Below are 22,006 nucleotides of genomic sequence, written 5' to 3'. Positions count from 1 at the left end.
AATTAGCAATGGCAATTTTTTACAGAACTAGAACAGAAAATCTTAACATTTGTATGGAGATAGAGAAGACCCCAAATAGGCAAAGCAATCTTGAGGGGAAAAAAACGTAGCTGGAGGAATCAGACTCCCTGACTTCAGACTACACTACAAAGCTACAGTAATCAAGACAATATGGGACTGGCACAAAAACAGAAATATATATCAATGGAACAGGATAGAAAGCCCAGAGAGAAACCCATGCACCTATGGTCACCTAATCTCTGGCAAAGGAAGCATGGATATACAATGGAGAAAAGACAGTCTCTTCAATAAGTGGTGCTGGGAAAACTAGACAGCTACATGTAAAAGAATGAAATTAGAACACTCCCTAACACGATACACAAAAATAAAATCAAAATGGATTAAAGACCTAAATGTAAGACCGGACACTATAAAACTCTTAGAGGAAAACATAGGAAGAACACTCTTTGACATAAATCACAGGAAGATCTTTTTTGACCCACCTCCTAGAGTAATGGAAATAAATACAAAAATAAACAAATGGGACCTAATGAAACTTAAAAGCTTTTGCGCAGCAAAGGAGACTATAAACAAGACAAATAGACAACCCTCAGAATGGGAGAAAATATTTGCAAATGAATCAACGGACAAAGGATTAATCACCAAAATATATAAACAGCTCATGCAGTTCAATATTACAAAAACAAACAACACAATCAAAATATGGTCAGAAGACCTAAATAGACATTTCTTCAAAGAAGATATACAGCATGCCAAGAGGCACATGAAAAGCTGCTCAACGTCACTACTTATTAGAGAAATGCAAATCAAAACAATGAGGTATCATGTCACACCGGTTAGAATGGGCATCATCAGAAAATCTACAAACAACAAATGCTGGAGAGGGTGTGGAGAAAAGGGAACCCTCTTGCACTGTTGGTGGGAATGTAAATTGGTTCAGTCACTGTGGAGAACAGTATGGAGGTTCCTTAAAAAACTACGAATAGGACTACCATATGACCCAGCAATCCTACTACTGGGCATATACCCAGAGAAAACCATAATTCAAAAAGACACACACACCCCAATGTTCATTGTAGCACTATTTACAATAGCCAGGTCATGGAAGCAATCTAAATGCCCACCGACAGACGTATGGATAAAGATGTGGTACATATATACAATGGAATATCAGCCTTATAATGGAATGAAATTGGGTCATTTGTAGAGATGTGGATGGACCTAGAGACTGTCATACAGAGTGAAGTAAGTCAGAAAGAGAAAAACAAATATCGTATATTAACACATATATGTGGAATCTAGAAAAATGGTACAGATCAACCGGTTTGCAAGGCAGAAATAGAGACACAGATGTAGAGAACAAACTTACGGACACCAATGGGGGGAAAGGGGGGTGATGAATTTGGAAACTGGGACAGTCATATATACACTAATATGTATAAAATAGATAACTAATAAGAATCTTCTGTATAAAAAATAATTTACAAAAACATAGACTAGATCACAATGTGGCTAATAGTATTTATTTCTTCACCTATAAATTCCACAAATAGATAAGAATGAGGGATATGAATATCATTTTTTAAAGATGGACAGTGAAAGCGGTTGTAAAAAGCATATGGCAAAGGGAAAAATGCTGGAGTAGTATAATTGGCTGGGATGAACTTCCTATTTGAGCCATCTGAAAATGTGATATCCTACTCAGTAATTATGAGATAAAGGGACAGCTCTTCAAGAAACCACCATAGAAGAGGACTGCTAGCTAAAATTGCAGAACAAGCTGCCCGAAGGAGGGATTCTTTAGACAAATGTTCCAAATGTGTGTCAGTAAGGTAAAATTCTATCTACTAAGGAGTACGTTAGCAAAACCTGATTTTTTATTTTTGACCCTAGCACTCAAGGCAATTTGAGACTCTGCTGTTCTGGAGCCTCCAAGACTAGAGTGCCAAAGCAGATACGTACAAAAACTGAGATACGCTGCACTGAGGACTCAATGAAGAGACGTCATAAAAAGTGTTAATTCTCTTTACTTCTGCAGCAGTCCTGGAATTGATTTTTTAATGTACATCTTACCTTATCCTAAAATGATTGTAAAATGGTTTATAAATCATACATTATACGATGATATTATTTAAAGAAAAGAGGAAGAGAGGAAAGGGAAAATGAGGTTCAACCAGTTAGATGAACCCAGAGGAAATCTTGAGATGAGACACACAACCATTTTGTTTTTCAATCCAGCCGAAATTCCTATAAATGATGAAATACCAGCTCCCATGGCAGAATAATTCAGTAGAGCTTTGCTTCTGGGAATATTTAATAAATTTAAAAACCAAAGAGACTTTAATTAAATGAATTATCTGTGTTAAGTAGAAAGGAACTAATTATAATAATTAATATTAATAGAAAGGGGTTCGGTACATAGGCAAATATGAATTATTATTATTATGTGTATATAGGGGATAGTCAATGTGAAAATTAAAAACAAACATATGTGGAAAATCTCCATATGAAATAACTTGTATATACTTTGAAGGGTTTATTATAATCTGGATGTCCACATTTCAGAATAACAAGTAATAATGTTTAGACATTTTCTATCTCAACACTGCCTCAGTTTCTCTATAAATACAGCCACATATTTTTCATATGTCATATTGGCTATGAAACTGCATTCTAAAGGGTAACATCTTCAAAAGCTATTTATTATGGTTATGGCTTATAATCATCACATGTAGGTCATATACATTTAGAGTCTAAGTTCCATTCTTTCACATAGCTCCAATACAAATAGACCTGCGTATTGGTATATACAACTGATGATTTTGATGAGAGTCTTCTTGCCTATTTGAAGTCAATAAGTTTTGTAATATCACTGCTCAGTTTTACCTTTAAAATGCTAATAAGCATGTCTGAGCATTCAACAGATACAGCAACTTAATCTACTAGACTTAAAAGTACTCCACCCATGTGTGCTTAAGAGCATTCTAGAAACTAGGTGTCAACAGTAATAAATTCACTGAATGATGAAGTATTTTTTTAATTATAATTTATACCTATAAATATTGAATAGGAGCATGTAGTACATTTCTCTAAAGTGGGAATTAAACATGAAAGTATGTGTCAGGCTGGAATGAAGTGTTAATATAGGGGTACTTTGATGACATTTCAGCTGTGAGTAAAGGAAACTGACATGTCTCCAAGTTTCAAGCATGTAGCCTTGGTATCCAACTGTCACAGACATTGAAAATGCAAGGTAGTTATTGTTGCTATGACATTTTATATTTGTGTCATACTTCATAGGTTTCTAAAGAATTTTAAATATATGATCTTATCTTATTATTACAAAAACCCTGTGAGAGAGTACATAATAGACCCTAGATAGACCTAAAGCCTAGATTATTATTTTGACCATTTAAACCTGGCCAAATCCTTCCCTCACATATACCCTTTTCCCCACAGTACCCTTCCTTCACAGTACCCTTCCCTCACACCCACCCTCCCTCACAGTACCCTTCTCTCACACCCACCCTGCCCTCACACCTATCTCAGGCTTTATATCACATTGCTTCAGTCAGAAATAATACACTCTGTCAAAGCAACAGCAATAGAAAACAGCTTCAGAAGAAGCAGAGTACAGCTTCTCGTATCACACAATTTTATAACCATGTATTTTAAAATTTAGAATAAGATTACATAAAAGAGTAAAACAAAGGACTGCTAGAATTAAACAGTAAATTCTAAAAATAATAAAATATAGATATGCCCCTCTAAAAAAGCAATGGTTAATCTTTTCCATATATTGTTTCTTTTTTATATTTGCTAACAGTTGCAAAGTAAATTCTCCAAACTATTTCCTCGCTCACATTTTTCAAGCAAAAAATAAATTAAAAAATCAGAATTCTCTCTGCCATGGAAGTCTCTCTTCTTCAGCCAAAATAATCAGAGGGAAAATAATTTTTTTTAATGTTTTACACTATTAGCAGGCCCTGCTCAGAATCTGTTTACAATATGTACTACTAAAATGACACAGTAAAATTAAAACATGGTTAGAAAAATAATGCTTTTGTCAGGTTGCAAAAGCTGATACTTACCAAAGGGGACAATTTTCGTCTTCTTGGAGATACCTCACTTTCCTTAGTTGCTTGTTGGCATAGCAAAGCTTTGAGTTGATTAACTATGGAGCAAAAGCAATGGGTTTATTCACCTTATTTTAGATCCATGGTTTATTATCACCCATCTATCCATCCATCGATCTAACAAATACTGTTTAAATACGTATTATGCACCACAAAATGTGCTACTGACTGGAGACACAAAGACAAACAAGAAAACCTCTACCACTTAAGAGCTAAGAATCTTGCTTGTGAGCAAGAGGGATATAACTAACAGATATAAAACGATGTAATAAGTTCTTGGTAGACCTAGAGCTAATGCATAGTGCTATGAAGAGGAAGCACATAATTGTTTTCACAGAGAAGACAATACGGTGAAGGATAAACAGGAGATTACCGAGCAGAAAAGGGTGAGAAAAAATCCAGTTAGAATGCGTGGCTCATGCAAAGCATAGAAGCATGGCCGTAGGTTGTTATGATTAGAACATGGCTTGAAAGATGGACAGTTGAAAGGAAAACAGAAAAATGAGGCTGGAGAGGCAGCTTGGATTCACCTTAAGGAAATACTGCTACGACATCCTATAGGCATTGAGAAGTCAAAGGAAAAAAAAATAAGCAAGGGAATTAGATTAGCTGATTTGTGTTTCTCGACTAAAATCCTAGCAGTAAAGGATAGACTGGAGTCATTACTGTACAAAGTTTAAAGAATTCACTGTGTGTCATTCAGGTCAGGACTGACGTTCACACTCACCAGCATGGCTGTGTTGCAGTTCACGCCAGGCATTCCCAGCATCCTCATTTCCTACACTGGTACTAAAAGAACGATCCATTACGTCTTCTCCAATAGTGTCATCACCTTCTCTCAGGGCACATTTCAATTGGTGAATGCTTCTACTGGCACGTTCTGTAACAACATGATGAAAATCAGGGCCAGTGAAATCTGGGCGACCAAAGGTACACTGACTCAAGAAGACAATTTCTAAAGGAAAAGCAATCATTTCTGATACTTCATGGGGAAAAAAGCATAGTTTTGTTTCTAGCTTGCTGAGGAACATGCCAGAGGAAGTAAGAGATTAAGTTCATGGGTTAGAAGTTAGACTTGATGATCTCTAAGGTCCCTGACACCTCAGTGATTGATATTCACTATATATAGCTCTATTGCTGAGGAGAACTGAATGGGAGAGCTTCTCTCCCCTCCACTCCTCCAAACAACAGCCTCACAGGGAAAGCACTATCCTAACCCCTCAATGCCTAAGACTCCCCTACCCCTTCTGGAGAGGGGTGGGTGGGCAAAACTGGCAAAAGGGACACCACCACACCAAGTTCCTGCCCAAGGAGGCCTCCTTGTCCCTGTAGGCCAGATGTCCCTCTAGCAGCAAGAGACATATGACTATCTGGCCTAGTTTTGATCAAGATTTGAACAGCTGACGCGCTTATAGCGGCAGCCTCTCTAGTATAGTCGTACTTACGTACTGCTGGCTGACTACATCTTACATAGAAATTCTTGGTTAGTGCACCTGACTACCCCTAGAATTGAAGCTTAAACTCACTAGCACATAATTAACATAAATAGTCTAAAATGAAGTATTTTAAGGTATATTATTCTAGTAGTTCATCTCTAAAAATAGCCCCCAAAGGACCCAGCCTCACATTCTTGCCCTCTCCCAGGTTGAAACTCAGTGGGCCTGTAACCTGCACTAACCAAGAGAATGCAATGGAAGGCACACCACGCCAGACCAGTCACATCTTTAAAACATCTGGTAGCTTTTGCTTCTACCTTCTCGGAACTCTGGTTTTTGTGAACCCCAAGCCAAACAAAGCAGGAAGTCTGGCTACCTTGCTGGAGAGATTGTGAAGAGGCCATGTGGAAAGGAAAGCCCCTGAGACCACCACAGGGAGAAGGAGAGAAGCCCAGCCCCACTAACAGCCCTGTGGAGTCTCCTGATGACTCCAGCGCCAGAGGCCATCCACCTACAATGGCATGAAAGAAACCCAAAAACTGCCCAGCTTGAGTCCAATTAACCCACAGATCTGTGAGAGATACTACAAATGCTTTTCTTTGCTGCTTTCTGCCATCAAGCTCTAGAGTGTCTTGTTAAGCAGCAATAGATAACTGAAATAATTATTCAGTGAAATATTTACCCAAAAACATCTTCAGCAAAGGATCGAAGTCTTACATTAATAACAGAACTATACTAATATAGTAATATTATACTGTACTATATGTTAATACTATACTATAATAATATACTAATGACACTGGTGATGACACTACTAATAATTATACCCCATTTTATGGATATTTTACATGTATGACAACTGGAGAACCAGGCAATCAATTGGTAATTTCATTAATTAAAGTCCAGTTACTTCTTCAGGTTTAAACTTGTTATTTCTGCTAATCTCTTATGATTAAATTCCCCAGTTCCAATCTAGAAAACATTAACTATAATAAAAAAATGTTCCTTGTACATTAGAGCTGAAACCCAGATTTCACTCATCATTTTCAAATTTTGACATCTGTATTTGAAAGTTATTTTTAATTCATAAATTTACCAAATATTTACATATATCTAACATAGAAATTTGTTAGAAAAAGATGAATTCCCATGCAAGTTCATGTATAGCTATTATCTATTTCATATGGATTTTATCTAAATAATTCTTAAGATTTTCAGAGATCTTTTTTTTGCAGTACACGGGCCTCTCACTGTTGTGGCCTCTCCCGCTGTGGAGCACAGGCTCCGAACGCGCAGGCTCAGCGGCCATGGCTCACGGGCCCAGCCACTCCTCGGCATATGGGATCTTCCCGGACCGGGGCACGAACCTGTGTCCCCTGCATCGGCAGGCGGACTCTCAACCACTGCGCCACCAGGGAAGCCCAGAGGAGATCTTTTTCTAAGTAAAAACTTTCCCTAATTCAGAGCAACACATAACAATGATGCCAATGAAGTGAACACATAACAATGATGCCAATGAAGTTCTCTCGTTCTTCTGACCAAGGCCCTTCCTTGACAATTATATCTATTTCGCCTTGTGTACTCAGGAGAAAAAGCTCCTATTCCTTGCTACCTACGTGGGAACCCTAAAAAAGCTATAAAACAGCTATCTTTTCATTACCAATCATGGATGGAAATATATTTATAAACATATATTCTACAGGACCTTGAAACATAGATTATACTTCCTCCAAGCCCATTAATTTAAGTTTGAAACCAGAAAAAAATCACCATAACTTAATAGAAAAAAATATTCTCTATCTTACAAAATCTCTAATATAGGTTCTTTGCTTACAGCAACTCATTTTCTACCTTGATTAAACTAAAGAAAACAGGTCTTTTAGGTCAGGGTTCAACAGTGAAATTCTACTACTAACTACACAAGAGACCCAGGGAATTTACCACTACAATTTTCTCCACATCAATCCTGTTTCCACGCAGACCTTTCTCTGACTGGAATTTGGAATTGATAACTAACCAAGCCTGGTCTCCTTTTACTCCTCATGAGTTTAAAAAGTCCAGATAAGATGCATTCCTGGTTTTAGTAAAATGAGAAGCAGCAAAAATAGTTTTTCAATAACTCAGTATTTTCTAAAGAGACTTGTTAAAAAGGAAAATCAAAGTGTTACTTGATAAGCAATTTAGTTCACACAGCATTAGACTTAATGCACTGAAATCTATGAATAAAGCACTTATCCTTACTGCATCCATTAAAAGGAAAGAGAGGGTTTGAATTACACTATAAGTGAGCTCTGTGGAGCCATCAAATGACTTCATCTATAAGATGAAGGATAATTACTTATTTATACCTAATCTGACTAAAAGTTAATAAGCGATATTAAGAAAAGGAAAGGAAATCTGAAAAAAATTGTGTAGTTGTAAATCCTTATAGGTAGACTTCTTTCATTAGCTTACAATGATGGCAGAGCTTTATGAGCGCATTTAATCCCTTTCCTAATATTGTTTAATCTTTTAGAATTTTTAACATTCAAAGACCATGTGTTAAATTGCACTATGAAAATAGTATTATGTGAAATAGTAATATATTGAACTCAACAACCATCCCAAAGAAAAGTGATTACACAAGGTTAGGGGTTTTTTGCAACGAGTGACTTTAGTTGTTAGTATCAGAGATGAAGACAAGGAATTTCTAAGAACTGTGTCTTAAAACTAAAACTAAGGAGGTAAGTGATATTTTAAAGTCATTTCAATACTACATTTCAAAACAGGCTAAATGTTTTTTCAAATATATACATACTAACATAATTATACACTGCCACAAACAGAGTTAATCCTGAGGAATAACAACACTCAGATCTTTCAAGACAGATAAAATCCCACTTCTCTTCAACTGGAGCCACTGCAACTGAAGGCCCCATAATCCTTATTAAGAATACTGCTCCCCAGATGCAGTTATCTGCTGCTTTCATGTAAGGAATCCAGATTAGACAGGAGGTTCCAGTTGTGGTTTCCTATCCCACTGTTAATGGGCACAGCTTTATCTGTCTATAAATGAGAGATGGAAAGAATACTCATTTCCTCTTCTCTCCTGAGAGGACAGTAAGAGATTTCACAATACATCCTGATTTCTTCTCTCCAGCACCAACTATGGGCTGAATATAAACTTAATTACGTTCTGCTAATTTTGGGGGTTTTTTGTTCTTCTTTCTCTAATGGCTTTAGGTGTAAGGTTAGGTTGTTTATTTGAGATTTTTCTTGTTTCTTGAGGTAGGATTGTACTGCTATAAACTTCCCTCTTAAAACCGCTTTTGCTGCATCCCATAGGTTTTGGTTTGTTTTGGCTTTTGTTTTCATTGTCATTTGTTTCCAGGTATTCTTTATTTCCTCTTTGATTTCTTCTAGTAGCGTATTGTTTAGCCTCCATGTGTTTGTATTTTTTACAGTTTTTTTTCCTGTAATTGATATCTAGTCTCATAGCGTTATGGTTGGAAAAGATACTTGATATGATTTAAATTTTCTTAAATTTACCAAGGCTTAATTTGTGACCCAAGATATGATCTATCCTGGAGAATGTTCCATGAGCACTTGAGAAGAAAGTACATTCTGTTGTTTTGGATGGAATGTCCTATAAACTACCAATGGCATTTTTCACAGAAGTAGAACAAAAAATTTCACAATTTGTACGGAAACACGAAAGACCCCAAAGACCCAGAGCAATCTTGAGAAAGAAAAACAGAGCTGGAGGAATCAGGCTCCCTGACTTCAGACTATGCTACAAAGCTACAGTAAACAAGACAGTATGGTACTGGCACAAAAACAGAAAATATAGATCAATGGAACAGGATAGAAAGCCCAGAGATAAACCCACGCACATATAGTCACCTTATTTTTGATAAAGGAGGCAAGAATATACAATGGAGATAAGACAACCTCTTCAATAAGTGGCACTGGGAAAACTGGACAGCTACATGTAAAAGAATGAAATTAGAACACTCCTTAACACTGTATACAAAAATAAACGCAAAATGGATTAAAGACCTAAATGCAAGGCCAGACACTATAAAACTCTTAGAGGAAAACATAGGCAGAACATTCTATGACATAAATCACAGCAAGATCCTTTTTGACCCACCTCCTAGAGAAATGGAAATAAAAACAAAAATAAACAAATGGGACCTAATGAAACCTAAAAGCTTTTGCACAGCAAAGGAAACCATAAACAAGACGAAAAGACAACTCTCAGAATGGGAGAAAATATTTGTAAATGAAGCAACTGACAAAGGATTAATCTCCAAAATACGCAAGCAGCTCATGTAGCTCAATATCAAAAAAAACAACCCATCCAAAAATGGGTAGAAGACCTAAATAGACATTTCTCCAAAGAAGATATAAAGATTGCCAACAAACACATGAAAGGATGCTCAACATCACTAGTCTTTAGAGAAATGGAAATCAAAACTACAATGAGGTATCACCTCACACTGGTCAGAATGGCCATCATCAAAAAATTTACAAACAATAAACGCTGGAGAGGTGTGGAGAAAAGGGAACCCTCTTGCACTGTTGGTGGGAATGTTAATTGATACAGCCAGTATGGAGAACAGTACGGAGGTTCCTTAAAAAACTAAAAATAGAACTACCATACGACCCAGCAATCTCACTACTGGGCATATACCCTGAGCAAACCATAATTCAAAAGGAGTCATGTATCACAATGTTCATTGCAGCTCTATTTACAATAGCCAGGACATGGAAGCAAACTAAGTGTCCATCAACAGATGAATGGATAAAGAAGATGTGGCACATATATACAATGGAATATTACTCAGCCACAAAAAGACATGAAATTGAGTTATTTGTAGTGAGGTGGATGGACCTAGAATCTGTCATACAGAGTGAAGTAAGTCAGAAAGAGAAAAACAAATACTGTATGCTAACACATATATATGGAATCTAAAAAAAAAAAAAAAAGGTTCTGAAGAACCTAGGGGCAGGACAGGAATAAAGATGCAGATGTAGAGAATGGACTTGAGGACATGGGAGGGGGAATGGTAAGCTGGGACGAAGTGACAGAGTGGCATGGACATATATACACTACCAAATGTAAAATAGATAGCTAGTGGGAAGCAGCCGCATAGCACAGGGAAATCAGCTCAGTGCTTTGTGACCAGCTAGAGAGGTGGGATAGGGAGGGTGGGAGAGAGGTGATATGTGGATATATGTATAGCTGATTCACTTTGCTATAAAGCAGAAACTAACATACCATTGTAAAGCAATTATACTCCAATAAAGATGTTAAATAAAAGAGGCATGTTTTTTATAACAGAGCTGCATTAAAAAAAAAAAAGAACATGTGGCACATATATACAATGGAATATTACTCAGACATACAAACGAACGAAATTGAACTATGTGTAGGGAGGTAGATGGACCTAGAGTATGCCATACAGAATGAAGTAAGTCAGAAAGAGAAAAACAAATACCATATGTTAACACATATATGTGGAATCTAAAAAAAAAAAAAAGGTTCTGATGAACCTAGGGGCAGGACAGGAATAAAGATGCAGACATGGAGAATGGACTTGACATGGGGAGTGGGAAGGGTAAGCTGGGACAAAGAGAGAGTGGCATATATACACTACCAAATGTAAAATAGATAGCTCGTGGGAAGCAGCCGCATAGCACAGGGAGATCAGCTCGGTGTTTTGTGACCACCTAGAGGGGTGGGATAGGGAGCGTGGGAGGGAGATACAAGAGGGAAGGGATATGGGAATATATGTATACGTATAGCTGATTCACTTTGTTATACAGCAGAAACTAACACAACAATGTAAAGCAATTATACTCTAATAAAGATGTTAGGGAAAAAAAAGAAAAGAAACAGTGGCAGAGGGAAAAAGAGAAGAGGGTTTTTAATTAGAAAAATACAGATTCAGGGGGTGGGTGTGTGGGCAAGATGGACAAAGAGGGTCAAAAGGTACAAATTTCCAGTTACAAAATAAACTATGTCCTGGGATATAATGTGCAGCATGATGACTATCATTAATAATACTGTGTTGTACATGTGAAGAGTAAATCTCAAATGTTCTCATCACAAGAAAAACAATAATTAAAAAATTAAACTTAAGAATACAAACACAAATACAGCCTCTGAGTCCTACAGGATCATATGAACATAAATGTAAGTAAATACTATTTCTGCTGGTCCACTATCCAAATATCAATCAATACAATGAGCACTGAAAAGGTTATTAAGCTGTTGACTGCCGAGAAATTTAAGTCTGTTTTATTCATTTTTGTAATCCAGTTGCCCTACTTTCTAACTCCTAGTTCAACACTGAGCCTCTCTTCATCAAGATGCTTTTGAACAAAAGGGAAATATGTCCCTGTCTAGGAAGGATCATCACTTACATACGTACTGTGGATTACGGATGTTTACATTCTCCATCTGTACTGGGAGATGTGAACAAGAATTATCCTGGTGACAGGGAGGCGGAACCACACCCAGTGAAGTGCTCAGCTGTCTCTGAGAAAACATGCAATGAACCATATCTCCCTAGGCCGAGCATGAGACGAGCCACAGTTCTTAAAGCACACTTAGACCAGGACAGACAAGCAGAAAAATGAAACCATGGGAAGATAAGAGACACATGTGTCTGTCCACACTTGACTGGGCCTCAGGTAGTTCAGAAGATTGTTGTCACTGTTTACTAGGGAACTGACAGGTAGTATGACCAAGATAAAAACAGCATAATCCAAAATCAGAGAAAAAGAGCTTTGTAAACGACAATTATAATAATGAAAGAGATTAAAAGTGTGCAGAAACTACAAAATCTCAAAAAAATACTATCGTAAGTCTCTAAAAGCTGAAAAATATGAAAATGGTTGGTGCCAGGAGTGAAAGATAATCCGAACAAGAATGTAAACATCTTAAGAGAGCAGTGTCTAGAAGATCATTAATGATGGATGGATGCTGGCAAATCAAGATTGACAATATGCATTATGAGGGATACACCTGGTATTTTTTTGGCACCAACTGAGAAGACTTATGCACCTGTCACTTTCCTGATAAAGAAGTAATCCTAGCCAGACTGGCAGAACATAGGTAAAATTATCAGCCAGTACAATCTGTACCCTTAATTGTAATTATTCTCAAGTATGATTCTCACAAAGTAAATGTTATGAGCAATGCCTTGCTACTTCTAGATCATGGTTCTCAATCTTAGCACTATTGAAATTTGGACCTGATAATTCTTGACTGTAAGGTGATGTGTTGTGTTTGTATAGCAGCGTCCCTGGCCTCTACCCACTAGATGCCAGTAGACTCCTCCCTGCCAGTTGTGACAACCAAAACTGCCTCTGGACATTACCAGATGTTTCCTGGATGGAAAAAAAGTCACCCTGGTTGATAACTGCTGGTTTAGATTAATAAAACAAGATAGCCCCTGTTCGGTTTTAAGGAGAGACTTCCCACATTGCTACATTGTAACTACAGGCACCTTCTGATGAAAAGTGGTCAGGATAGTGAGCCATCCTGCCACTGTGGTAGGCAGTGCACAACCCATGGCCATCACTACCATGAGGCAGTTCTGATCCAGGTATCTGGAGTTGTTATATCTACTGTAATTAAAAACTTGAAATTCATATTTAGTTTCATTTTGTTTCCAGGCCTAATACATGAAGCAATAGTTGTACTCTAAGGCCATATTTCAGAGCTACTTTAGGTGATCATTCCTTTAAATATTCCAGTGGGCTTTGATGAAGCTCTCCCATAATCAAGGTTGCTTTAGCAAGTACACAAGCGCATGTCAAGGTACTTTCCCTACCTTTTGATCCTCAAAGGAGTATCACTAAGTGAAAAGGTGGAAAATCTTAGCAAAAACTGGTGAAATGATCAGAGTTGAAGTCTTTTAAAAATCCCAAAAGTTAATATAATTATTCTCAGTATCTCAAAAGCTTGAGAACAACTTCATTTCTTTTTTCTGTCCAAACATGGCCAACATGTGAAAATGCCCTTACAATCCCATAACACTGAACCACTGTTTTGGTTCTACATTATTTCAGGATGACTATTTACTTGTAAAACACCCTTTTGGGGCTGCTAAATCCTGTCTTTTGCCTATTTTACCTCATTATTAGTAGGGAAGAAAAAATGGAATTCTACTAGCTTTTTGCTATTCTGGTAGAAGAAATGGTCATAAAAGTTAAAACTACTAAGAAAACCCATATAAGTATATAAAAAGGAATATATGTAATTTAAATTTTATCAGCAAAAAAAGTAAACTCAAATGTTTACAAACTTCATTTGCATTACCAATCCTTATTTATTAATAGCCAATATTTCCATTTCTTTAATTTTTAGAAAAGAGAGATATGTTTCAGTCTGCGCTAAAACACCAAAATAATTTTCTCATTTCATAATAAATGCTTCCAGAGCCTTTATTACGTTGTTGCCTGTCTTGGTCTCAATGAGGCTGATAGTTAAACACATAAGCAAACATTAGCTATAGAGAATATGTGTGTGTGCATAAATATATACTATATATGGCAAAGAATATTTTAAAATTTTAGAAAACATTTAAGAAAAACAAAAAGAAGAAGAAATACAAGTTTGGTGAGTAAAACTGAGAAAAAGAGGAACTTTTACTTAAGTAGCTATACACAGGTTTTCTTAAGTCTGCCAAAGGTCCTGATGATATCACTTCTGGTTAATTCAGTGACCAAATTATTGACTAGTAAGATTAACACTGGCTTTCCACAGATGTGAGTCCTTCTGTGGAACGAAAAAAACACTTTGTATGAATTGGAAAGATGCTCTATATTTTACTTGTGTACAATTGGCCCATCAATATTATCTTCAGTTTTATCAAACTAGATCAACTTACAAAGAAAAGGATCACTCCCCCCAATTTTATATTTTCTTCCCATATTCAACCTCTCACTTTCTATGAACCTAGTTCCTTACTCTCATTTGTATATGAAAGAAACAGAACCATTATCATTCATGTGTTCCAATCCAGTGTTGATAGAAGGGACATTACAGATCCAGGGGTCTGAGGTAGTGCCTGAAGGCAAACCAAGCTCTCATGTGTTTTGCTTGACCCACACAGTATAGGACAAAGGGAAAAGAATAAGAGAAAGTGAAGGAAAAAAAGAGGGAGGGAGCAAGAAAGTACCTGGAATGTTTTTAGAAAAAGCATAAAATGCCCAGCTTGGCCAGAGCCTCACCATTCCCTAGTGTCTTCCACTGACTCCACCACATATTTTGTCATCTGCTTGGCTCCTAAAGGCAATAATTCTCCACCTAGTCCAAACTTTTCATATTCCAGATGAGGAAACAAGAATCCAAAAACAGTTTATTAACTTGCCTAAGGTAACATAGATGGTTATTAGAAAAGCAACAGTAAGAGTTGTAAATTGGATCCTAGTTCCACATTCTCTTCTTTGAATCTATCATACTCTTCCACAAATTCAATCTAGAGCCTAAAACACCAAAATGTTGAAAGAAAAAGGAGGAATCAGCATATAAAATGTATATAGAAAGTAAATGATGTATTCCTGTCTTGGTATAAGTTTGTTCCATTTCTTTATGCCCACCCAATCAAAGGTGGCCAGGAAGTTGGAGAATAGGTGAGTCATGTATACAGGTATAAAACTGTATCCATAGCTAACACTGCAGCAATAGATGAAACGTGATTCAGTTATTAAGGCTGGGACACTGAATTTCTAACAAGTTCTCTCCTTCTTTCTAACATCATATCCCTACATTCAAGTGTACAAAATTGAAAACAGCCTGAATTTCCTGTTATTCTGGTTTTCCTGACCCTTTCTTGGCTATAAATTAGTTTATTTTATACCTCATGACCTTGCACTATGATGTGTTGACTTTAAATTAGAGGAGGGGTAGTTGCTATTCTGCCCAGTTATCAATACAATTCTGTGCGTCTTGAATTTTAGATGCCGAAAGAGTGAACAAACACCTAACCATATTGCCAGAAGACCTTCCAAGTCACTTCTGGTTCTAGATTAAACTCTGTGACTCCCAGGATACCTGGTATGCCCACTTTATATCACATTGAAAACTTTCAGATCATCTACTATGTAGGAATAATATTACAGATCTGTGGGGCAATGAAGTTTTCTAGTTTTTCTGCCAGATCTCTTATTTTGAAGAAGTCTTTCAACCACTCCAATTCTTACAGTGGGGGAATAGACAATCCAAAGCAGGAGTTATCCTTAGAGGGTGACTACATCTGAAAGGCGTCAGGGAAAGAATAAGAGGTGAGTGTAGAGCCTGCAGATGGGATCTCTATTTCCATGGCTGCTCTAGGGTCATCAGACTCAAGGAGAAGCAAGAATTCCTCTTAAATTTTAAAAGCAAGAAAGCAACATTGACTCTGCTTTTCACATCAGAACTTCAAATTCTTCATATACTATAATAGTACCAAAAATTGTGTTTAAAATAAAGAAATGAGGAAAAGCTATAAAAAAAATGAGACTATCATGGGAAAATTATAAAAGCATTTCGCATTTTTATATGCCCACTTCCTTGCTAAATACAACTGAAAGAATTAGTAATGATTACATGTACAGTTATTTAGAAACCAGAGGAATAACTTGTGAGGAAAGACCAAGAATACCTATTACCTTTTCTGTAAGCATGAACTAGACAAGCCATTTTGGGGAAGTAATGGTGGATAGACAAAACCAAAACAAAAGAACTTTAAATTGCATTTTATCTGGCTGCATAGTAACACAATTCTCAAGTTATTAGGCACAAAACGCTTAAAATAATGAAATTTCATATACAAAATAATGCCACCATACTGTGTTTATTCAGAAACACACATTTTGACGTTAAAGGGAATTATCCTAAGAGTGGTAACTTATACGTGTGAAGTGAAGAACTTCTGATCGTGCTTCATTTCAATATTAGTTCTGTTTTGTTTCCTTCCATAAGCTATTATATAAACTAAATAAACCTGAAAATTAAAATGCTACTTAATAAACAATAAAATAAGTCCTGAAAACCCATGAAAAATTTCAAGTTTCATTTCTTGATTCATTGTTAAAACTATCACTAAAAATTAATAAAAAACAAACTAACTTTTTTCTCTGCTTTATTTGCTCTTGATTATAAATGTTTTCACTACTTTATATTGTTATAACACTAAGTTTTAAATTTATTTTAAAATGAATTATCTTTGAATAAAAGCTCTTCACTATAATTACTGAAAGAAGTATCGTGGGTATTAAATATAGTACTATAACATTAGTTTGAAATTAACTACTGCATCAAGTCTAATATTAAATAGCCTCTAATACTTAAATAAAGGTTCAAATTAAGGTTAAAGGAGGAGAAGCACTAGGAGAAACATAATGGAAAACAAGATTTTTTTACCAACCTCAAAAATTAAATGCCACTGGTATTATTGCCCACAGTATTTTTCTTGCCTTCAAATGAAAAGTTACAAGTGGTTATTTCTGTATCTAACAGCTCTTGAAATATCAGTAGGCTGATGAAGGTATTCATTCAGACCAATTATTTTATTCTTGCAGTTTGAATACTGAGAATGTTGACAGTTTGTAACACTGTTGACAGATGGAAACAATAAATAACCCTTTCAAAGTCTAGACTCACTAGAAGATAAATTTGCTAATCAAACAATAAATAATAGCCCTTTCAAAATCTAGACTCAGTAGAAGATAAATTTGCTAAACTCCTTGAAAAATCTTCACTTTGTTACAAGTACCAATTATAAATAGCAGCTAACATTTAATGAGTGCTTATGTGCCAAGCACTGATCTTTACTCTTCTTTTTTATCATAGTAATCTGTAATTATTTTGTTTATCGTGCTTCACTGCATTAATCCAGAGGCTCCCTGAGGACAGTCACTTTGTCTAGTTCCTTATGGTATCCCCAGCATTTGGTATGTCTAACATATAGTAGGCACTAAATTAATAAATGAGTCAGTGCTTTAAATGCTTTAAATATTTTTTAAGCTGTTGGTCATGGCCTAAATGGTTAAGAAAATGCAAAAGAACAGAGAGTAGGGTGAATTACATCTAGTAGAATAAATATTCTTTAATGAAACTTTTCTTTTAGTCTATATGTCTATGCCCCATACAAAATATATTTCTTATTTATGGCTAAGATTTTAAAAAAAAGCCTGAAAATCACTGCTTTATGTGAATTATTTTATTTGCTCCTCACAAGAACCCTGTAGACAATATCACAACTTCTACTTTAAAATAAGAGAAATGAGGTTTCTAGATGTTATATATGATGTTCAAGATGATAGAGCTATCTACAAGTATATCACTTCTTCAGCTACTCATAGGGTACTATAGTAATAAAATCTGAATTAACTAAAAAGAGTTTCAGTGATAGTAATTGTAATATGATTAATAAAGAAAAACATAGGCTTTTACGGCAGACAGGTCTGACTGAATTTAATACCTGGCTCTGCCACTAACTAGCTATGTTGGCTTTGGCCTAACTTAACCTCTTTGCACCTCTATTTTCCCACGTGTAGAAGAGGGACATTCATAAGATTGTAAGTTTTAAGTGATTTAATGTATGTAAATAGCCTAGACCACTAAATAGAAGCTGTTGTGATTAAAATAATTATTAGTGTTTTTTTTTCCCCGGTCCAATAAGTCACATTCAATCCACTACACCATAATTTGAATGTGTAAAAAGAGCGCATCAGGAATTTACTGGATTATAAAGAGAAGTATGGGAACTGGGCAAAACTGGCATTGAGCCGTCCAAGAGTTTCTGCAGGCGCCGGGTAAAAAAGATGCCCAAGAAAGATCAGGCAGTTGGTTCAAGTAACTATGGGAATCAAGGGAAACAACGTTGCTTAAACGTAAAAACAAACACAACTATTTAATCTTTCCACAGCAACATCCATCTTCTTCCTCTGCGTTCTGGCTAGGGCCGAACCAAGGTGTTAGTAAACGCCCCTGGTCAGCTCCCGTCCATTAGGCCCTGCTATCAAGGGGCTAGGGCACAGAGGTTCCGAGCAACTCACCCCGGAGACTCCGTTGATACTGCCCCAGAATCTCCTCCAGGGCAGAGTTCTCCGGGGACTTCGCCATGAACACACTCGGGGCCCAGAGATGGGAGTTGCGTGGGGAAGTGTCCAGTGTTCTCCCCTCGGAGTGCAAGAGGCCTCAGCCTCCGGAAGTGGCCCACCGACTTCCTGCTGCTGCTGTCACTGGGGAGCACAGAGTCCCGTACTGAGCTCTCCAGCCTCTTCCCACCCACGGGCCCTCGTGGTGGACGTCGGAAGTTGTAGTCCACAGTGTCCGGGCTTACAGTGTCGAAGCTCCTAAGAGCACTTCCAATGACACTACAATTCCCAGAGGGCAACGCGCTCCAAGCTCAAGCTTTGGCGGTTTGGCGGCAAGTTCCGGTTGCCAAGAGACTCCTTGGAGGCTCCGCCCATTTCTGTAGCCCAGCCAGGCTTAGTCCTGCCTTCATCCCATCCTGCTGTCTGGACCACCTAACTGACAGGAAGGGCTCACTGAAAGCCTTTACTCTTCTAAATTCGCTTATATGCTGTTGATCCTTGAGCCTTCTCAAGAACGCAAATTACAAGCTCAACACCCTTCAGCCGCAACATCTGCCAACACCGCGAAATAAATTCTCAAGAAAAAGAAGCTCTGAATCTCCCAAACAGCGTAGATCGTGAAGGCGGCTGACACTACCAATCTTAGCACGCCCAGCGACCCGACCACAGCTTGGAGTTGGCGCACTGCCGGCTGGGAACTGTAGTCCTTGCCGGTTGCGGTCCCAGCTAAAGCCCGGGTCCTCTTCATCGTTGAAGCTGGTCTTTGGTATACGCCTGCGTAGTCGGCAGCTGGAGAGGCCTGTGGGTGAGACCCACCCCCCTACACACAACCCCTTTTCATTGTCTGTGCTTGGCGCTTGCGCAGTAGGAGTTCGCTGGGACTGGGCCGGACCAGGGGTAGGGCTGGGCTCCTCGCCCTCTCCCCGGGCGCCTGCGCACTGGACGGCCGCTCCTTGCCGTTACCGCTATGTGCGGAGCGTGTGCGGAATAACGTTATTGCCCAGCGGCGCCGAGGGGCCAAGAGCTCGACCGCGGCGGCGGCGACGACGACAGGGTGGGGGAGGACGCTTGCGAGAGACTCACGGGACGCGGTGCGCCCCGCCCCCCCGTCCGGTCCCTCTCAGCAGTGAGGGGTAAGTGATGCGCTCCGATGCCGTCGCCTCCGCCTTTCCACATCCTTCTTTTCGGGTTTGCAGCGGGGGCTCGGGCGCGGCCCGCGGCGGGAGGGGTTGAGGGCCGGCGGCGAGGGGCGCTTCCCTGAGGCTTCGCGTGCCGCCCCCGCCCCGGACCTGGGACTCGGCGGGGGCGCCCCTCCCCCCCCCACCGCCCCCCAACCCTGCGTCCCCGGGCCCTGCGTCCCGGCTTCCCCTGCAAGTGTCCACGTATTGAGTCGTCTCTGGCTCTCCTGGCTTTGTGCAGCCCCCTCCGCCCCAGCAGTTTGCAGGGGTGCGGGCGGAGCAGCGGAGGGAATGGCTACGCTGCTGCTGGAGAAGGGGTTTTCCCGATCGGAGCAGATCCCAATGTCGTTTCTTTTTGTGTGGTTGGTTTTGGTGTGTGGGGCGGTTTGGGGTGGTCCGGCGAGGAGCCTTTCGGACGCGGTGGGAGGGCGTGGAAGACGTGGTGTCACGCACCCCGCCAGGCGACAGCACCCGCTCAGGCTGTGGCTCTGTAGTATCCCGGGGGAGGAGAGAGTAGCTTCCTGTCGACTTCATTGTCCTGAAATTCAAATGTGGGCTTTGGTATGGGTCCCTTCATTTTATGTAAGGAAAAGAAAAATTAACAGCTGCCTAACAAGGGGCGGGAAGATGTGGGATTTGTACCCTAAGTCATAGTATCTGTTTTTTTAGTGTTTAGCGGAGTTTTACTTGGAGAATGTAAGCTCCTGGAAGACAAGGACAGTACCTGTCCAAGCATTGCCAAGGTGATCCATATAAAATTACTAGCTCACGATGAAGAATGGACCAGGAAGGGCCTGACGACGAAGCTGTTTGTGTAGCAGGAAAATGAACCAGCAGAATGTTTTTTCATAGGGTGGGTAACGCATTCACGTGCCTAAGGGAATAGGTTAGGATACATCTTTCCGTTTTGTTTTTTAAGCATTCAAAATCAAACATAGGCCTGGTACATTTCTGTTTCTGAATTTTTTATTCATATTTTTATTCTCTTAATGAAAATTCATCCAGTTGGGAGAAATGTGGTGAAGCAGATAACATACTTGATTGAAAATGCATCTTTTAAAATGATTTGATTATTAAGCTTACAACCGTTTGCTGGCATTAAAACAAGCAAAAGAGATTGAAGCCGGATGGGGAGGAGCAGGTGGAGGAATGATATGAGAGGAGAAAGTGACATTATGAATACGGTATCCAGATCTTCACTGATATAACCCTGGCTGGGTATGCCGCAATGATTTAGGAATTCAGCTCTGGAAATATTACATTGCAAGTTACAAACCATTTTGTATTTTTCTGCCATTGTTTTTTAAAAAGTAAAACCAGTGCTGCTTTTACTTTTTCCTAACTTTGCAAATATTGTAGAATTTTGGTGAGTCTAAATGCATTTGACAGAGAAAGAGGAAGACATTAAAACTTGGAAAGTTAACTGACTTGGCTGTCCAAGCCAAACTGCTAATGAAAGGCAGAGTCCAATAAAACCAAGGTCTCTTCTGCAATGTGCTCTTTTCAGCTGTGTCGCCTAGTCCCCCTACCCTGTGAAAATTTATGGAAAGCTTCTCTGCATGCTCTTTGAGTTGTCTGTGACAATCAAGTTCATTGATACCTCATAGTTGTATTAGTCTAGTCTTTTTCTTTTGATGTGAAAGTAATAATTCTAATGAAGTGGAACTATAGTTTTATAAATTAACTTACTGATATAGGAAGAGATGTCTTAACATGGGCTTTTCATAAAAATGGAAACTGTTGGAATTATTTCCCTACTTATCAGTAACCATATTTTAATAATATCTTCTGCTATTCGGTAGTATTTTATAATATGATCAACTCTATAAACTCTGAAAAATGAAATTGCTACATAACAAGAACCCATGAAGTTCAGTTTTCTTCAATTAATGAATTTTATTATTTTCAACTTAAAAAAGTTTACTTTTTGAGGAAAAAATTCATGTTTAACTTTTTTATTAAAATTGAATTTGTGCTCTTTTATTAAGTTGATTTTGCCATAAAGTGCTTTTTTGTTTTCTTATACTTTTTATCCCTTAATTCCACACTGTATTTTAATCAACTTTTTTTTAATAGATCTTTATTGGAGTATAATCGCTTCACAATACTGTGTTAGTTTCTGTTGTACAACAAAGTGAATCAGCCGTATGCATAT

The 22,006-nt window shown here is 38.2% G+C and overlaps 2 protein-coding genes across 2 annotated transcripts in view; one reads left to right on the top strand and one right to left on the bottom strand.

The window, feature by feature from the left end:
* The window catches only part of SDCCAG8 (SHH signaling and ciliogenesis regulator SDCCAG8), a 261,132-nt gene extending 242,278 nt beyond the window's left edge, over positions 1-18,854 (bottom strand). The window contains exons 1-3 of the mRNA XM_065881558.1: positions 18,632-18,854; positions 4,885-5,037; positions 4,113-4,195 (exon numbers count right to left, since the gene is read on the bottom strand). Coding sequence (XP_065737630.1) covers positions 4,113-4,195; positions 4,885-5,037; positions 18,632-18,698 — 303 coding nt within the window. The 5' untranslated portion in view covers positions 18,699-18,854. The remainder of the gene's footprint in view (positions 1-4,112; positions 4,196-4,884; positions 5,038-18,631) is intronic.
* A 769-nt stretch (positions 18,855-19,623) lies between these two features.
* Positions 19,624-22,006, top strand: part of CEP170 (centrosomal protein 170) — a 144,725-nt gene continuing 142,342 nt past the window's right edge. The window contains exon 1 of the mRNA XM_065874726.1: positions 19,624-19,806. The gene's annotated coding sequence lies outside the window, so the exon portion shown is untranslated. The remainder of the gene's footprint in view (positions 19,807-22,006) is intronic.

The sequence above is a fragment of the Phocoena phocoena genome, chromosome 1, assembly GCF_963924675.1.
Source record: "Phocoena phocoena chromosome 1, mPhoPho1.1, whole genome shotgun sequence".
Lineage (NCBI taxonomy): Eukaryota > Metazoa > Chordata > Mammalia > Artiodactyla > Phocoenidae > Phocoena > Phocoena phocoena.
The sequence above is the reverse complement of the archived record's forward strand: the minus strand, read 5'-3'. Positions and strand labels throughout refer to the sequence as shown.